This window comes from Protomyctophum bolini (assembly GCF_963924005.1).
Source record: "Protomyctophum bolini genome assembly, chromosome: 8".
In the NCBI taxonomy this organism is placed as follows: Eukaryota; Metazoa; Chordata; class Actinopteri; order Myctophiformes; family Myctophidae; genus Protomyctophum; species Protomyctophum bolini.
Window position 1 is genome coordinate 46988745 of NC_137869.1, and position 20359 is coordinate 47009103.

At 42.2% G+C, this 20359-nt stretch overlaps 1 protein-coding gene across 1 annotated transcript; it reads left to right on the top strand.

Annotated features, from left to right (window-relative positions):
- Window positions 1-1942: 1942 nt before the first annotated feature.
- LOC308320012 (myosin heavy chain, fast skeletal muscle-like) lies at window positions 1943-20205 on the top strand (the record flags this gene model as incomplete). The annotated part of the gene is made up of 39 exons (XM_080770303.1): window positions 1943-2149; window positions 2243-2386; window positions 2800-2956; window positions 3054-3081; window positions 3167-3275; window positions 3416-3508; window positions 3603-3666; window positions 3813-3911; window positions 4276-4379; window positions 4891-5029; window positions 5368-5486; window positions 5959-6108; window positions 6230-6400; window positions 7268-7571; window positions 10329-10393; window positions 10672-10759; window positions 10872-10989; window positions 11106-11229; window positions 11318-11454; window positions 12662-12917; window positions 13349-13591; window positions 13727-13903; window positions 13996-14141; window positions 14239-14329; window positions 14415-14804; window positions 14935-15061; window positions 15224-15342; window positions 15438-15634; window positions 16083-16266; window positions 16543-16708; window positions 16819-16943; window positions 17087-17395; window positions 17959-18162; window positions 18245-18370; window positions 18838-19008; window positions 19437-19541; window positions 19635-19730; window positions 19946-20074; window positions 20159-20205. 39 exons carry the CDS (start codon window positions 1943-1945, stop codon window positions 20177-20179), a joined length of 5802 nt encoding a protein of 1933 aa, XP_080626429.1. The 3' UTR covers window positions 20180-20205.
- Window positions 20206-20359: the final 154 nt, after the last annotated feature.

Here is a 20359-nt window from a genome sequence, read left to right on the forward strand (position 1 = left end):
ATGAAATGTGATAAGTATACAATTATGGGCCGGTAAAGGATTAAGTTACAGTGTCCCTAGAGTGAAAACATGCCCGTAAATCCAGTTGGAGCAGTTTACAACTTCACACCTCATAAACATCTGAACCACATGACTACCAAAACGTCAACACAAGAGAGCGTAAACTAAAGCTGTCAAATTTCAAATGTAGTGTATAGTCTCAATATGTTTCATCCTGAAATGCAGTGCATGCAGTGGAATTATGAAGTAGCATACAATGGAAACACTCAAGTAAAATGATAACTTCCTCAAACGTAAAGTACAGCATTTGAGTACTTACTTTGGTATACTGTACCTTACTCACTATTGACACGTTCCAAATGATGTATCTGATGAGACATGCAGTAAAGTATAATGACTTTACCAATAAAGAAAGCCGGCACCCCACCACCCTGACAATTATGTGACAAGACTTGAAGTAAATGTAATGACTTTGCCAAAATGAAGAAACCCAGCACCGCACCATGCATACCAGCCTGTCACTTACAATAGGCACTACCTAATAGGAATGGAAGGACCTTGAAAGGCAACTCCTAGGCTACTTTTACTTTCTGCATAGCCTGCAATTAACACCCAATATAAGCATGCTGTGATGGTTGACATGGAACCCTTTGCAGAAGAGTCTGGAGTTCCACTTGGCGGTGAGTGAGCCTTGCAGCTGTCCATCATGAAAGTTTTAGCGATGCTGTTCATAAATCTATTAGACATGTTAAATATTCATTTATAACTATGTACATAGTGCCAAATAGCTACAGACATGATCCAAGGTTACACGCATGCACGCGCACAGTGTGTAGAGTGTAGAGTTGTTGGAATAAGTTAACATCAAACTGGAGAAAAGAAACATACAGATGCAATGTTATTCAAACAATAGAATAATAGCATAATATAAGCATAATAAATAATAATAATTACGAGCATAATGAGCATAAGTCAAAGGTGTATTGAATTGTAACATTATGCTTAAATTAGAAACACACATTGAGACTATACACTACATATGAAATTTGACAGCTTTAGTTTACGCTCTCGTGTTGATGTTTTGGTACTCATGTGGTTCAGATGTTTATGAGGTGTCAAGTTGTAAACTGGATTTGCTCTCACACGCTGACAGACACACACACACACACACACACACACACACACACTACTAAAGTTGCATTCTACCGTATGTTTTTACATTTCGCACTCGTGATCATTACTTTTTATTAATGTAGTGAGTACTTTTACATCTACTGTATTATACTTAGATACTTATTATTATTTTAAAGCAACAATGTTTACTTTTATAATTGAATACAGTTTGCTAGTCTGCACTCTGAATGTAACCTTAATTCATACAATGGAATTGTAGTGTAAGAAAATAAAATCTAGCATTGCTTCAGTACAAAAGAAAATAAAAAAGGAAGAAAAGAAACACAGCTGGATTAAGAGCGTCTGCTAAATGCCTAAATTGTAAATTGTAAACATGGCTGTAATGTCGAAATATAACTAAATATAAAATGGGAAAGTATAATTTCATTATTCCCTTGCATGTAAATAATTGAAATTGTCCTCTTTTCAGATGTGGAACTAGTAAGTGGTGTTTGACAAGAATGAACATCAGGAATAATATAATCCAATTGAATTCATGGTTAAAAAAAAGGCATTCAATTCATTCATGTCCTAAAGAGTATGTGTTTCCCCCCCTCCCTCACACTTAGGGGTTGCACACGAGGTTCCATTTCTACTGGTAGAAGGGAAAAGTGAGTGTTCATAATGTTTCTATTAAACCTACAATAAGCTATAACAACAATAATAGTCTAAGAGGCTGTAGTCCTATAGAAATTATTATCTGCTCCGATCTCAAGTCAATAAAAGGCATCACCACCATCTATTTGTCCCTCGACAGAAAGCCGCCACCATGAGTACGGACGCAGAGATGGAGCAGTACGGCAAGGCCTCCATATATCTCCGTAAGTCAGAGAAGGAGAGAATGGAGGCTCAGTCGGCGCCCTTTGATGCCAAAACGGCAGCATATGTGACTGACAAGGCAGAGCTGTACGTCAAGTGTAAGATTCTGAAGAAGGACGGTGGCAAAGTCACCGTGGAAACGCTCGAAACGAAGGAGGTGAGCTGGTATTCTACATTCAAACAGTGGCACAGTACTACTGTAATTATAACACATTCTGAAGTGTTTTTTATTTTATTTTAATTGTATTAGGAAAGAACTGTGCCTGAGGCAGACGTCACCCCTATGAACCCTCCCAAGTATGACAAGATGGAGGACATGGCCATGATGACCCACCTCAGTGAAGCCGCCGTCCTGTATAACCTCAAAGAGCGTTATGCAGCATGGATGATCTATGTAAGGTTGTGGAGTGACCTGGAGACTCCGGTTACTGAACAAGCACTCCATAGAAATGGAGTACAATCACAATTTAGAGCTTTTTAACACTTATTTTAACCAAAGAAAAACGCTTATTGCTCATTGCCACAAGTTTGCAACTCGTTACTGAATATTCCCAGCTCTAGTGATCCGTTGTCCCGGCTATTTGTTGGCAGCATGACACAGGGAAATCAAGTTAAGTAGACTTCCTCCATTTCTTCATTAGTACCCAGTTTCCATGACCTGGGTTACACAAGTATGTGGCACAGTGGCATATCTACAACGACGACACATCTTGCCTGCCCACAATGTAATTCTTGGAATCACTACTGATGTGGCGTGCTTAGTGCTATGTCGCATGATGTTAATGTTCTCTCTCTTCTCGCCTTCAGACCTACTCCGGCTTGTTCTGTGCAACTGTGAACCCCTACAAGTGGCTCCCAGTGTACGACCAGGAGGTTGTAAATGCCTACAGGGGCAAGAAGCGTATTGAGGCTCCACCCCACATCTACTCTGTCTCTGACAACGCCTATCAATTCATGCTGATGGGTACGTACAGTACTAGACAGGACTATGTAAAAAATATTAAACTATAGTGGTTTTGAGCTGTATATCCATGACCAAAAGTGTGCTTTCTAATTTACAGATAAAGAGAACCAGTCTGTCCTGATCACGTAAGTTTGCATCATCTCTAGGCATTAAAACAAGGCCCTTGTAGGCTTGTACACATATTCACTAATTACATTATCTTCTAACCAGTGGAGAATCCGGTGCTGGAAAGACTGTGAACACCAAGCGTGTCATCCAGTACTTCGCAACAGCTAGTTCCGGTGGAGAAAAATCGGCAGCCGATAGCGGTAAAATCAAGGTAGAGCCTGATATATTGATATATGATATATTCTTAACTTTAACAAATAAATGTTTTGAACATAAAAGCTTTTATATGCAATATAGCAATTCAGTTTAAAACAATTCTGACCAAACTGGTCGATGTCTAAAACATTCTAGGGGTCACTGGAGGATCAGATTATTGCAGCCAATCCCTTGCTGGAGTCCTATGGTAATGCCAAGACTGTGAGGAATGACAACTCCTCTCGCTTTGTAAGTGTAAAAATAATGACATCTCATGAGAAATCCTGCAATGATTCCACAATGTAGAGCGATGCAACTAATTGTGCTACTGTATATCAAACAGGGTAAATTCATCAGAATCCATTTTGGCACATCGGGCAAACTGGCCAGTGCTGATATTGAGACATGTAAGTATGAAGTTCACAGATTCAAAATGATATGCCTTAATTTGAGGATTATTATTATTATTAGTAGTAGTAGTAGTAGTAGTAGTAATTAGTCAGTAGTAGTCATTGTTATTAGTATTATTATGAGTTATGTACAACCCATACAGATCTGCTGGAGAAGTCCAGAGTGACCTACCAGCTTGCTGCAGAGAGAGGTTACCACATCTTTTTCCAGATGATGACCAACCACAAACCTGAGATTATTGGTAAGTGGTTTTTACTGATTATGCAGTTAAAAACTGTTCAAAGTTCAGCCTCACATCACAACAGTCCTTCACGACCTCCACTGGCTGCCTCTCAAACAAATTACTCACCTCAAAATACTCCTCACCGCCTACAAGGCACTGCACAAGCTGCCATCCAAGGCACCAACCTGCACATCATGAGCAATCAGGGGTTCAGAGTCTTGCTCAAGGACGACATAACTCTCAGGGAGCCCACAATGATCGAACTGGGAACCTTGCAGTTCCCATCTGGATGATCCGGCTGCTCTACCAGCCACTCTACCCCTGAGCCACTCCATGCCGCCCGAAAAAGCACATGTTCACCCTTTTTTAAATCCCTTTTCAGAAATGTGCCTGATCAGCTCCAACCCCTACGACTTCCCACTGATCAGCATGGGTGTGATCGTTGTGGCCAGCATTGACGACAAGGTGGAGCTCGACGCTACTGACGTGAGTGGACATTATTTAAAAAAACACTTTCTAATACTTACTGTGGACTGCAGTCAGTTGCTCTGCAAAATGTATTCTCTAAATCAGTGCTTCTCAAAGCTTTTAGGCTGTGACCCCACCCCAAAAACATCTACTTTAACTGAGTTAAAGCACTTGGAATTGTAAGACTCAGATACAATATTGTGAAAATAGCCGATCTGCATGTATTCACATGTTTTTCCTATTAGGTAATATTCGTCAATTTGGCCAATGCTTGACAAGTATTATAGTATAGTATTTGTTGATTACTTTTGATGCAGTAATGGTCTCATTTGTTTTATTTTGTATTTATTTTATAGGTATTAAAAGTCCTTAAATTGCCACTTTATAAATGTGCAGATAGATACCCTGCATCCACTGTATGTTGCTTTGTTTACAGTTGAGTTGTACACTGTTTTAAAGGATATTTGTTAATCTAATGCTTAAATTATCTCAATCTTTTGAACGCATCTTCTCTGTTTATTGACATCAGGAAGCTATCGACATCCTGGGCTTCAACGGTGAAGAGAAACAGCTGATCTACAAGTTCACCGGTGCAGTGATGCACCACGGAGTCATGAAGTTCAAACAGAAGCAGCGTGAGGAACAGGCCGAACCAGACGGCACAGAGGGTGAGCTGGTCTTCATTTATATTAGTATTATTAGTATTAGTAGTACTAGTAGAAGTAGTAGCTTTTGGTCATTGTTATACAATATAGAATATAAATATAGTGTATACATATATGAATAAAAGACGGAATTGAGTTCCCAGTGGATTCCTCGTGTCTCTATTTTAAATCGCGACTCTATTTTAAATATATTTCTATTATCATTATGATTTTATATTATACTGTTTACTTTAGACTGATGCTTATTTGGATAATGCATTTGGTGAAGTACCTCGTGCCTACTGTATCACTCTCTGGATTAATGCCTAAAATGTAAATTTCAAATTGTATGAACATTTCAGAGGCTGACAAGATTGCCTACCTGTTGGGCATAAACTCAGCAGAGATGCTTAAGTCATACTGCTACCCCAGGGTGAAAGTGGGAAACGAGTATGTCACGAAAGGACAAACTGTGCCACAGGTGAGTATACAGTTGCATGATTTCCATGTTCTGATTTCATACACACATTTATATTAACACACCATGCCATTAGACATATAGAGAGATATTTTAGTTGTGTCCACACTGTCTTAAATCATCTTCAGACTCCACTATTAGTGCCCTAGCCTTGACAACCTTGCTGTTTTATAATAATGCAATTTAGATAGCGTGCTAGGATGATATAAGGTTCATTTGACCTGGCACCCTATAGTGTGTATAGTTTTAATGTACAGATTATAGATTTATTTTTAGATTATACTACTTACTGACTGATGATTCTTGGTTTACCTATGCTCCTCGATTACTATTTCTATGCAATTTGTAGGCTACTACCTCATGTTTTCCTTATTATTTACTGTAAATCACTCTGGATTAAGATCATCTGATAAATGTCTAAATTGTAAATTGCGTAATTCACACTCGTACTCTAATAACGTTACTATTTCCTTAGGTAATGAACTCAGTCGGTGCCTTGGCCAAGTCCCTCTATGAGAAGGAGTTCTTCTGGATGGTCATCAGGATCAACGAGATGCTGGACACCAAGCAGCAGAGAAACTTCTACATTGGTGTGCTGGACATCGCTGGTTTTGAGATCTTTGATGTAAGCATGTGGACTTGTTTTAAGTGGGAGAATTTAGGCCTAATAATGTTTGTGTAATTTTCACAATATTACACAACACAATTACAAGAGATTGGACTAATAATGATATTTCCACTCACAGTTCAACACCCTGGAGCAGCTGTGCATCAACTTCACCAATGAGAAACTGCAACAGTTTTTCAACCACACCATGTTTGTTCTGGAACAAGAAGAGTACATGAAAGAGGGAATTCCCTGGGATCTCGTTGACTTCGGCATGGACTTGGCTATCTGCATTGAGCTGATTGAGAAGGTATACAATTATTATTACATTTGTATCTATTATCATGGACTTGGCTTTCTGCATTGAGAAGGTATACAGTTATTCTGTGCTTTAGTTTAATTGCACCAGCTCAGTGGCCTTTTGTTTTCAGTGTCTGCCCTGAGGGGGTTCGATCCCCGGCCGGGTCGTACCAAAGACTCTAAAAATAGGACCCAGTGCCTTCCTGCTTGGCACTCAGCTATGGATCGTGGTCCAATCGATACATGTAACATACTAGCGTCATGTCCAGGGGGTGTGCGTGTACATCAAAGCTGCCTCATGCTACAAGAGATATGCTCATTGTACCTCTATGTACCTCATTGCTCGGCAAGGCCTTATATACTTACTTATTTTAAAGATGGAGTGCCACCATTTTTTTCCACCCTAAAACATGATCATCAGGTATTATTACAATATAAGGGGGAAGAACTTTTTCCAAAAAGTGTACAGTATTTGTTAAAATCATGCTTTTATGTGGACACACCCACCAGTTCATTAAGTATGCCTGGTTTGCCTGGTGGGTGGTGATCCACCTGAACTGAAGACGCACCCACAGCTGTAGTTGTATGGTAAAGGGGGAGGGGTTAGGGGAGGGGCTGATAGTTTGATGTCACTATATTACTGTTTACTTCATTGGCCCGTTTGACTGTCAAGGGTTCAGCCTCCAGGAAGAAACCCTAAATACAAAGTTAATACACCATTGCACATACAAACAACTCCAGGGTGTCTAATGAAGTACTGTCACCTCATAGACACATGGAAAACTGGAAAAATAAAAAGGTTGTGGCACTCCATCTTTAATGGACATGATGTTAATATTGTATTTGGTGATGTGTCTTTTTTGTCTCCTTTACACAGCCCTTGGGCATCTTCTCCATCCTTGAAGAGCAGTGCATGTTCCCGAAGGCTACAGACAAATCCTTCGCAGAGGCGCTGGTTTTAGCGCATCTGGGAAAGAACAAGGCCTTTGAGAAGCCCAAGCCTGGCAAAGGCAAGGGCGAGGCTCACTTCTCCCTGGTCCACTACGCTGGAACGGTGGACTACAGCATCACAGGCTGGCTGGACAAGAACAAAGATCCTCTTAACGACTCTGTCATTCAGCTGTTCCAGAAGTCTTCAATTAAAATCCTGGCTGTGTTCTATCCCCCACCTGAGCCTGAAGGTATGTTTATTAAGATAATGCAATGTGTTCTGGGATGCTGGGAACTGATTAATGGTGTGCCTGTGGCAACAAGTGGCCAGCTATTCTGATGGCCGACCTCTGTGTCAGTGTTGGTGACAAGTCAAGTTTGGTGCGGTTCAGAGCAGCGGTGCACCTGTTACGTTTGTGACGTCCAACACACCCACCAGCCCACCCTCTAGGCAATTTTAATGAAAGCAATAAGCCACAAGAGGTCTCAGGTTACCGGGTATTTTGTAATGGCTGAGATGTGTAGTGACACCCAACGCATAGCAGAGAGTCTCCGACCCTGTCAGCCATTATGAAATACAGGGTAAACTGGGCTTGCATGGCTTATTGCTTTAATTAAAATGGTTACAAACATATCATAATATTAACCTCATAAACCTATTAAAGGACCATCATCGATGGGGAATACAAGCAAATAGAAACTGCAGGCATCTTTGTAAAAAAAAATCTTGTTTAAATCAAAATCGGCCTAATGTCACTGGAAGACGGTTTCTAAACTGCCATGCACAGCCCTCCTATGAGACACAGACCGAGTAGAAAATAATCGTGCCATTTTATCATGATTATTAGTGAGGACCTATTATATGAAGATACGTTGAAAAGTGGTGAAGTGGTCCTTTAAATTCACAAAAGTATCTACGCTTTGCGCCCACCAGAGCACGCCACACTTCCTTGTTTTTAGCAAGGAAAGGAAATGGTCACGTGACGGGCATGAAACTTTCATGGACACTTTCATGGGAGCAAAACTAGAATGCACTGGAGTCAATGAAAGCTCATTATACCACAGGTCGTTTCGAGGAAGCAATTTGATTGGTTGAAACAGCCTTCTAGCCGGTGGTTAAACCACTACACACCACCACCTAATCAAAACAAATAATTCAGCCGCTCTGTTCTCCCAGAGCGCTAGCAAACTAGGTGGCTAGGCTAGCTAGTTTATTGGGACATTTGTGGTCGTATTGACTACATCTGTCATTAAAAAAATATATTCTTTCAGCGATTTTCTTTGTTTTAAGGGTAACTGTGGTAGAATTGCAATATTACACTCGAGGGTGTGGGTTAACGTGATTATTGCCACTTCAGTGATGCTTGCGGAACTCGACTCCGTCTCGTTCCTGACCGCATCCCTGTCGTGGCAATAATCACGTTAACCCACACCCTCGAGTGTAATATTGCTTAAGTGACCAGCTCATGAACAAACCAGGGGGGCAGTCAGACAGATTTTTTGTGAAGCCACTAAGGAAATTATAATGGCCTGTTGTGGCGCTATCATTGGGCTCAAAAAAACCCATAGCCCCATAGAAGTCCATGTATTTGGGCCCAACTTCACCTAGACTGTATTACCTTAATAAACATGGTCATGAATACTTTTCGCTTCCAGTCACTAGTTTAAAGTCTCATTTCTAATGTCATAATATTCTTTTTGGAAAATGATGGCCCCATTTATTAAAAAAATGACCATAAAGTCGCGCATGTTCTGAGGGGCGTGGCTACCGTTACAGTTCATGAACGGGATCCCCCACCCACTCGAGTCAAAATAAAAACCAACGAAGAAGAAGGGGGGAAGTCCCGCCTCGTTGTCTGGGCCAGCCAATGGTCAAACTGGGCTCAAACGGATCTTGAAAGATGGCGACTTACAGTGGAAGGGATTTCAGGCTTCATTTTACGTTCATGTTAGACCCGGGGAACGCTTTGTCCATATTTTTTACAGTCTATGGAACAAACACTATTTATATATGAAATGCATTGGAGTCAATGAGAGCTCAGTGACCCGCTCATGAACAAACACTGTTTCTGAATGACTGAGCCCTTTTGTAAAGTAATCGCTTCTGGTAACAGAAGACATGCACACATTATTGTCTGCTGTGTTGCTTTTCGATGTGTACACTGTGTAAATAGAGGTATGGTATCTAAAGAGCACAAAGTACCTTTCTGAACGTACAAAGTATCGCGAGACTTCCCACCGTTTCCTGTTTGGCAGCCAAATCTCGCAATACCTCCGAGCCAGAAATGAAACCTGCTGCTGTTTAGATCCTCAGATAAAATACTGTGCATGTTATGAGCCATTATAAGGCAATCAAGTGCTCCCCTTCCCCAGTTCAGCTACAGAGCTGTGGGATCAACTGGGAATGATATAAAGTGATTAAAGGTGTGGATTATCATGAGATTTACAACGGAAACAAGCCAATCACATTCAAGTATTGGGACCCAACCTGAGCCTGGGTGTATTGTTATATTAACTCATCCTTGGCTAAGGAGTAAGGACTTAATGCCTTTTTAATGAGATCCCGCACCGCCAACGACGCCTTCAACGTGTTCATTAGCGCTCTATTTAATGATAAAACTATAGCTTACCGCTAATCAAAGCTCCCCTCGAGCGGCAGCTCCATGCTTGATTGCTTCCCCTTCAGGCACAATGCATTGACAAAAGAGCAAGGTGGTCCATTGCAAATCGCACTGGATAAATAACGCGACTGTGTTTAGTGGCTCAATAGCTCTTCCCCATGACCGCGCATCTAAAATATATGCGTCTAAAGACTTAGCGAGTGAATAATCCGATCAGCGCGGCCACCTTCACCATTGCTGTGTCGGTAGTGGAGGAGGCCGTCTTCTTCTACAGCCAAATAGAATTTTGAGTTAATACTATGAACACTCAGAATCTGGCATGAAGGGAGGCATTTGCATTCTGTATGACTAATGTTAATAACTCATGATTCTAACAAATATAAACAGATAATACAAAGAAGGGAGGCAAGAAGAAGGGTGGTTCCATGCAGACTGTGTCTAGTGCATTCAGGGTAAGATTTTGCATTCATTATTATTAACATTATATTCCTGTAAGAGTGAAGCATTATTATTATTATCAACATTCAATTCATGTAAGAAATAGGCACATATTTTCATTTTGGAATGAAACCATTTCTATTGTGACTGAAGTTTAAAATATGGCTTAAGTGGTTAATGTATGTTTTTAATCTGCAAAGTATAGCTCAAATAATTGTAGAGGAGAAAAAAGTACAATATTGTATGACTTTTACTAGTAATAAACCTAATTGGCTATTTTATGTCTCAATAGGCAAACTTGGGGATGCTGATGACCAACCTGAGGAGCACTCATCCTCACTTTGTGCGTTGCCTGATTCCCAACGAGAAGAAGTGTCCAGGTAAACACTGAAAATAAAAATGTTAAACTATCATTGTGAGGCAGTCATTTAATGCAACTTTGGCCAGAGTTTGTTCTTCTAATAATGTTCATCTAATACTGAATCTGTACAGGCCTGATGGAGAACTTCCTGGTCATCCACCAGCTGAGGTGTAACGGTGTGCTGGAGGGCATCAGGATCTGTAGAAAGGGCTTCCCCAGCAGAATCCCATACGCTGACTTCAAGCAGAGGTATTCATTCCTTTCCCCCCAGCTTTTATTTCCAAACCAAGTCAATGCAAAATGACCCACTTTTACAAAAGTACAGAATGCCAGCGCAAAATAACCATGAACTTTTATGAAAACAGGTACAAAGTACTGAACGCCAGCGCGTGCCCCGATGGCGCCTTCATGGACAACAAGAAAGCTTCAGAGAAGCTGCTTGGGTCCATTGACGTACCTCATGATGAGTACAAGTTTGGACACACCAAGGTGAGCACACTGTGAACCTGTTTTAACATTATCCATATAAAAGTTGATTTGACTGTTTAGTGACAGTGTTTTGTAACATTGTGTTCAGGTGTTCTTCAAAGCTGGTCTGCTGGGTACACTGGAGGAGTTGCGAGATGAGAAGCTGTTCACTCTGGTCACAATGACTCAGGCTCTCGGACGAGCTTACCTCATGAGGAAGGAGTTTGTCAAGATGACGTCGACAAGGTAAGCATCGATTCAATATTGAGTACAATTTGTATAAGTAAACTTTGTCATTGTTGCTGTTCAATTCAATAAATGTAAAGTGTCAAATCACTATAAATGGTGCATTTATATAGCGCTTTTATCCAAAGCACTTCACATAGACTGATGGCGGAGGTAACCAAGCAAGGCACCAACCTGCACATCAGGGACAATTAGGGGTTCAGAGTCTTGCTCAAGGACACTTCAATACTAACTCTGGGGGAGCCTAGTTTCAAACTGGGAACCTAGCGGTTTCCATCCGTCTGCTCTACCGGCCACTCTACCCCGGTATAAATTGCCAGACAGTTTTTGGTGACGGTTGCAAGGAAAAAAACCTCGAGCAGAACCAGGCTCTTTGGGTGGCCATCTGCATTTACCTTGCCACGACACAGGGCAACAAAGATAATACCCACAGCAATAATAATAACGACAACAATAGTAACAACTAGAAATGCACACTCTTGAGATGCCAACTTGGCCTTGCACACAAGCAGGCCATGTCCGAGTCCTAGACCTCTCTGCTGTCTGTCTGGGTACGACTGCTGCTCTGAGTCCTAGAGCTCTCTGCTGTCTGTCTGGGTACGACTGCTGCTCTGAGTCCTAGAGCTCTCTGCTGTCTGTCTGGGTACGACTGCTGCACTGAGTGCTAGAGCTCTCTGCTATTCCAAATCCTTTAGACCCCTTATTGACCAACCTTGAAACATACCTTAGTTACGTCACCAAGAATTGCTGTTGGAGGACACCAACATACTGTACATACCCCGCCATACATACTTACATACATGAAGGTATTGTGGGCTGGGATTTTTACAAAAAAGCCCCCCTTTTAAATACATACACACATACATACCTAGATACATACATCTCAGAAGTTGAAGCAGTTTTTAAGGACCCACTTTTAGGCCAGTGCAACAGAGCATGCTATTCTAAATCATTTAGACCCGTTATTGACCTTAAACCAACCTTGAAACATACCTTAGTTATGTCACCAAGAATGGCTGTTGGAGGACACCGACATACCTACCCCAACATACATACTGTAGGCCTACATACCCAACCGATTGCAGTACTTGCGCGCTCTGCTTGTGCAAGTAACTATGACACAATAATAGTAACTATTATTACTACCAGTATTACGCCTGCAGTCATAATACGTGGAAACATGATCCAATGAAACTGTTTTCCACAGAGATGCCGTTTTCACCATCCAGTTCAACCTCCGCTCGTTCGTCGCTGTGAAACACTGGCCATGGATGAAGGTCTACTACAAGATAAAGCCTCTTCTGCAGAGCGCTGAGACTGAGAAGGAGCTCGCAGCGATGAAGGAGAACTACGAAAAGATGACGACAGACCTGGCTAGTGCTCTGACCTCGAAGAAGAGCCTAGAAGAGAAGTTGGTTGCTCTAACGCAGGAGAAGAATACCCTTGCCATTGCAGCGTCATCAGTAAGTAGCTACACTTGTACAGGAAATGTTGCTAATAATATTTCATATTGTTTATTATCTGACCTTGTATATTTTATCTAATGTAGTTGTAGACCATGGCAGAGAATGCCTGGTGGGCCCAACGGCTGTTGGCATCATTGTATTTACATGGCTAGCAGCACAAAGGCCTGACCCAATGTGTGGTTCTTCTGTGGGGAGGGTGAATCTACTGCATATGCCACTGCTGGAGGTTGATGGCCTCCAGCTTCTTCCTTGTCCTCACCTCTGTACCATCCAGGCTCTTACAATGATAGAGCCTGACTTTAAAAAAAACATCCACATTTCTTCATGGCTGTTAGTAGGGCGTTCCACATTCAAGTGGCATAGGAGCGAAATCTCACTAGAACAAATGCTGAGACGTTCTCTCACTTATCTCTTTCAATGACAACCAGGGAGACGAGGCTCTGAATGATGCTGAGGAGAGATGTGAGGGTCTCATTAAAAGTAAGATCCAGTTGGAGGCGAAGCTCAAAGAGACGACCGAGAGACTGGAGGACGAGGAGGAGATGAACGCAGAGCTTACTGCCAAGAAGAGGAAGCTGGAGGACGAATGCTCTGAGCTCAAGAAGGACATTGACGACCTGGAGCTCACCTTGGCCAAAGTGGAGAAGGAGAAACACGCCACTGAAAACAAGGTTCATGATCATACACTGTAGCCGTCTTATCAAGTTATTGAACAATAATGATCCATTCCCGATTATACACTCTTCTATCGTAGCGGTCATATCAAGTTCTAAAACGATAATGATCCATTCATTCTGCTTATTTAGGTGAAGAACCTGACTGAGGAGATGGCCTCTCAAGATGAAGGTCTTGCTAAGCTGACCAAGGAGAAGAAGGCGCTCCAAGAGGCCCATCAGCAGACCCTGGATGACCTGCAGGCAGAGGAAGACAAAGTCAACACTCTGACCAAGGCCAAGACCAAGCTGGAACAGCAAGTTGACGACGTGAGTTCATCAAGTCAATTGGATGTTTTGAAACTTGAATACGGTATGGTTATTTTCCTACTGAATAACATGAAAACTATATTGTTGTGCAGTTGGAAGGTTCTCTGGAGCAAGAGAAGAAGCTCCGCATGGACCTCGAGAGAACCAAGAGAAAGCTTGAGGGTGATCTGAAACTGGCCCAGGAAGCCATCATGGATCTGGAGAATGACAAGCAGCAGTCTGATGAGAAGATAAAGAAGTAATGTGGAGCACAATAATAACAACAACAATAATAATATGAAATGCCATGGAGAATGACTACCACTAACATATGATGTACTGTATGTATACCACAGGAAGGACTTTGAAGTAGCCCAGCTTCTGAGTAAGATTGAGGATGAGCAATCTATGGGAGCCCAGCTGCAGAAGAAGATCAAAGAACTCCAGGTATTATTTTTTTCCATCTTATTTAAAATCATTGATGATAAGTAAGTGAAAAATTAGGATTTTAATATGTCCCTTCATTTGAAAGGCTCGTATTGAAGAACTGGAGGAGGAGATTGAGGCAGAGCGTGCCGCTCGGGCCAAGGTTGAGAAGCAGAGAGCTGATCTCTCCAGGGAACTTGAAGAGATCAGTGAGAGGCTGGAGGAGGCTGGAGGAGCCACTGCCGCTCAGATTGAGATGAACAAGAAGCGTGAGGCTGAGTTCCAGAAGCTGCGTCGTGACCTGGAAGAGTCCACCCTGCAGCACGAGGCCACTGCCTCTGCTCTCCGTAAGAAGCAGGCGGACAGCGTCGCAGAGTTGGGCGAGCAGATCGACAACCTCCAGCGTGTCAAGCAGAAACTGGAGAAGGAGAAGAGCGAATACAAGATGGAGATCGATGACCTGTCCAGCAACATGGAAGCTGTTGCTAAGGCAAAGGTAGAATAGAGTGCTTGTGTGTAATTCATGACAAAATACGTTCAATTAACCAATCAGGGGGGGGGGGGGAAACGAAGGAATACATTGTAGGTTACTTCAGTGATTAAATATGTCCAATGATAATCAACAGGGAAATCTTGAGAAGATGTGCCGCACCCTTGAGGACCAACTCAGTGAAATCAAGTCCAAGAGTGATGAGAATGTTCGCCAGATCAATGATATTGGAGCTCAGAGAGCAAGACTGTTGACTGAAAATGGTAAATGTTCATCATTGTAATGTCTACTAGCCTACATGGTTTGTTGATGGCACTTGAGCAAATTCCATAATTAGAGATACTATCAGCGGCTATCCCAGGAGTTGTATGTATTGATCAAAGATGATTTACATATTTGAAACTAATATTCAAATGTCTAACTAGGTGAGTTTGCTCGTCAACTTGAGGAGAAAGAAGCTCTGGTCTCTCAGCTCACCAGAGGCAAGCAGGCCTTCACCCAGCAGATCGAGGAGTTGAAGAGACTCGTTGAAGAGGAGGTTAAGGTATAAGGAACAGCCTTTTTTTACGAAACAGACCTAATTCCATCTTTTTGTAATTTCATCCAGCTGACATTAGTTTGCTGTATTTCTTTTGCCAGGCAAAGAACGCCCTCGCCCACGCTGTGCAGTCAGCTCGCCATGACTGTGACCTCCTGAGGGAGCAGTTTGAAGAGGAGCAAGAGGCCAAGGCTGAGCTGCAGCGTGGAATGTCCAAGGCCAACGCTGAGGTGTGTCAGTGGAGGAGCAAGTATGAGACTGATGCTGTCCAACGCACTGAGGAGCTGGAGGAAGCTAAGTAAGTCATCAGTGGGGTTTTTTAGACGTACTGCTCACTATTTTGTGTAGAGAAAGACTTTCGCACACCTAGGTTTGAGGCTTAGGAATAAATGTGTAGGCAAGTGCACATCAATAATAAAATAGAAACGGTCACTACTGGCCTTCTTCAGGCTCAGCACAGCATTTTACTTATACTACTTATTACTTGTTACTTATATGCAAACATTTGGTTAAAAAACAACAAAAAATTAAGAGTCTGTGAAGAGGTGACAGCTTGTGATGATGATGATACAGTATCATTTAAAGACACAACACGAGCCCCAGAAAACTCATACGTCATTGTGATTAAATCCTAAAGAGCATTATACAAAACCACATTAGACAATTATACAACATTGTACAGTACACTGCTTACTTTACAAAATATTGCTCACAATGCTTTGATTTGTTTCAACACTGATCAACAGGAAGAAGCTCGCCCAGCGTCTTCAGGAGGCTGAGGAGCAAATCGAGGCTGTGAATTCCAAGTGTGCCTCTCTGGAGAAGACCAAGCAGAGACTCCAGGGTGAAGTGGAAGACCTCATGATTGACGTGGAGAGGGCCAACGGTTTAGCCGCCAACCTCGACAAGAAACAGAGGAACTTCGATAAGGTGCTTTGAAATGGGTGCATGTGTTTGGTCGGACATACTAACAGTCCTACAGTCATGAGTCCGACACTCCACCCAAAACCCAAACCTAAACCTAACTTCACAGTAAGCCACAGGTTAGTTGTAACTGGCAGCACATCTCGGGAGCAGCGGTGTTGTCGGACTAATGCCACTCGGACTGTTGTCTAAGCAACGTGAATTGCTTTTACATGAATTATTTTAATTGTTTCCTCCTGAAAGTGGAGGTAAATGACACATTTCATCACGGCTGTTGTGCAGGTCTTGGCAGAATGGAAGCAGAAACATGAAGAGGGCAATGCGGAGTTGGAAGGAGCTCAAAAAGAGGCTCGTTCTCTCGGCACCGAGTTGTTTAAGATGAAGAACTCCTACGAGGAGTCCCTGGACCAACTGGAGACCATGAAGCGTGAGAACAAGAACCTGCAACGTAAGTTTCCTCTACATCATTCTTTTAACAGTTAAATAATACTAAAATAAAGGCTACAACTTTAAATCAAATACAAAATAGTCGCTGAAAGTGCATTCATCATTTTGCAGAGGAGATCTCAGACCTCACCGAACAGATTGGTGAGACTGGAAAGAGCATCCATGAGCTGGAGAAGTCCAAGAAGCAGGTGGAGACAGAGAAGTCAGAGATCCAGACAGCCCTGGAGGAAGCCGAGGTAACACTTTTGGTCCTAGATGAACAACACAATTGTCCATATGTTAGATTTCTTTCAATAATAATATTCAAACAGCATAGCAGTATATGATCAACATTACATTAAAAGGTCCTACAACCTTTTGATCCTGTATTTCATTTCAGGGTACTCTGGAGCACGAGGAGTCTAAGATTCTTCGTGTCCAGCTGGAGCTCAACCAGATCAAGGGTGAGGTTGACAGGAAGCTTGCAGAGAAGGACGAAGAGATGGAACAGATCAAGAGGAACAGCCAGAGGGTGACCGACTCCATGCAGGGTACTCTGGATGCTGAGGTCAGGAGCAGAAACGATGCCCTGAGGGTCAAGAAGAAGATGGAGGGAGACCTGAACGAGATGGAGGTTCAGCTGAGCCACGCCAACCGCCAGGCTGCTGAGGCCCAGAAGCAGCTGAGGAACATCCAGGGACAGCTTAAGGTGCAAAACATATTAGTTACTAGACACATATTCAATCAACGGAACTGCTCTGAACATCTGAACCAAGGGGCTAGCTCTGTTCGCTGCCTGGAAATGAAGCCACTTCTGGTTTCTTGTTGAAGCTGCTGTTCTTATTTATGGCCCAGTAGATGTCTTCTACTGTTTTCAAGACGAACCTTGGGCGAACTTTACACTTGATTTTATAACCTTAGTAAACCTTTTCAGAAACACTTTGTTTTCAATCGCTAGATTGAAGTCTTTTTTTTTTAATCATGATATGCGTTTAGTTAATTCTGATCACATTTTTAAATTAAAGTAATTTTTCTACTGGTTCTACCGAGTGAAGACCCACCTTCGCTGCGGTTCCAGCCAATAGTATTCATTTCCGGTTGCATTTCTGGACCGGATATAGAAATATTAAATCACCACGATTTTCATTCATTCATTTACTGCCTGTAGAGTCTATGGGCGTGACAGTGACACTGTCCCTTCATTTTGACTGTCTATGATCCGAACAACATTCTGACGTTTCTCTTAACATGTCCACCTCATATTTTCTTTAGGATGCCCAACTGCACCTTGACGATGCTCTCAGAGGCCAGGAAGATGTGAAGGAACAAGGCGCCATGGTGGAGCGTAGGAACGGCCTCATGGTCGCTGAGATCGAGGAGCTGAGAGTGGCTCTGGAACAGACGGAGAGAGGCCGCAAAGTGGCTGAACAGGAACTGGTGGACGCCAGTGAGCGCGCTGGACTGTTGCACTCCCAGGTAAGTCAATTGGAGAAAAAAACTGTCAACATTATAACATACTTGCATACTTGTATTGCTAATCCGAATGTTTATCTTTTAGAACACAAGCCTTTTGAACACCAAGAAGAAGCTTGAAACTGACCTGGTCCAGGTTCAAGGTGAAGTGGACGACAGTGTTCAAGAAGCAAGGAATGCTGAAGAGAAAGCAAAGAAGGCCATCACTGATGTAAGTTCCATTCCAGAGATCCATTGTACCAGGACAATTAGACATCCTTATGGCATTGCATAAGGATGTCTTGTTAAAACAGCCATGACAATCAACTATATCCCGAACTATATCACTATTTTCAGCACTTGTATCAAACATAATGTGCTCAGGAAAAGAACATTCTTAACATAAGGTTCAGAATGTTACAGTGCAGACTGAACTGGTACAACAATATATTTAGTCAATCAAGCTATTTAATAGCAACAACAATTACTACTAAATATTCTGAGTGCTAAGATATTGTGATTGAATTACCTGGTTTGATTCCTTCTGGTCTCATGACACATCACACATGTATCTGTTTATTACCTTTCATGATTTTAAAGAGCCATTGTCGTGCGTTGAATGACGCAGGAGACGCAGACATTGTTTCACATGCGGGACAATAAAGTATATTTGAACTCACAACAACGATGACTTTCCAGGCGGCCATGATGGCCGAGGAGCTGAAGAAGGAGCAGGACACCAGCTCTCACCTGGAGAGGATGAAGAAGAACCTGGAGGTCTCCGTCAAGGACCTGCAGCACCGCCTCGACGAGGCCGAGAACCTGGCCATGAAGGGAGGCAAGAAGCAGCTCCAGAAACTGGAGGGCAGGGTAAGGTGTAGTTTACTTCAACCCATTAAGACCTGGAATGCATCTGTGTCACCTTGGCTTTAAACACTTAACTTAACTTTAACTTTTTTATTGAAAAATAGAATATATACAAGCATGTCCTTAAGCTGCTATTTGTGATTTTTTTTTGTATTGTAAAAACGTGTGAAAATCTTTGAATTATGTATTTCACAACGTTTTTAACTCTTATCTTTGCTTCTGGGGGTCCCTGGAACAATACTATTTTCAGATGGGGGTCGGCGGCCACAAATACAAGAACATTTCTGGGGGTCCTTCACATGAAATAGTTTTTTCAGAAAATTATTTAGAAGACGTGTAGAATCTGCTCTCAGATCTCAATGGGTCAACACGGCTTATATGTCAATGAAATAAAACACAATCTCTTCATAATGTATGTTTCCATTGTGAAGGTGCGTGAACTGGAGGCAGAGGTTGAAGGTGCAACGAAAGGCAGTGGAGACGCTGTTAAAGGTGTGCGCAAGTACGAGAGGAGAGTGAAGGAGCTGTCATACCAGGTAGGCTATATCACTTAAATAACCATCATCATGCCACTGACTAAATTAATAGATGGACATGCAGCTAATGTTATAAATTCACTCTCACTTCAGACTGAAGAGGACAAGAAGAATATGGCCAGGCTTCAGGATCTGGTAGACAAGCTGCAGCTGAAGGTGAAGGGCTACAAGAGACAGGCAGAGGAAGCGGTAAGTCAAATAGACATTGTTAGTTAGTGGTGTGTGTCGTCATAGTTTAACTAAAAGGAATAATAGGAATCAGTTATGATGCAATGTCATATGACCAACAGCAGAGCATTCTTCAGTGTCCATCTTGCTGCTTTCCTCAAGTGGAACATGGAATCTCTAGCTTGCCATGCTTCTGCTGTATGGGGCAGCTTTGACCCATGTCTATAATATTGCAGGAGGAAGCAGCCAACTCTCACCTGACCAAGTGTAGGAAGGTTCAAAATGAGCTGGAAGAGGCTGAGGAGCGCGCCGACATCGCTGAATCGCAGGTCAACAAGATGAGATCTAAAAGTCGCGACTCAAAGGTAATGTTCAATAACTGAAGGTTCATTATTCTTTAAACTAAAGATTCATGTTGAATATCTAACATTATGTTCCTATTGTTACAGGGAAAAGAAGCTGCTGAATAAGTTCTCCAGTTCAAGTCACCGTACAAAGTCATAAAATATGACAATGAAGGTGGCAACAACAGTATGTTGTTTCTTATTCAAGGGACCTGCACAGTCGTAAAATATGACCCGTTGCATTCAATAAATGTGGCAAAAACTGTATTTTGTTATCAATACTATCTTCTTTCTTATTCAGGGGAC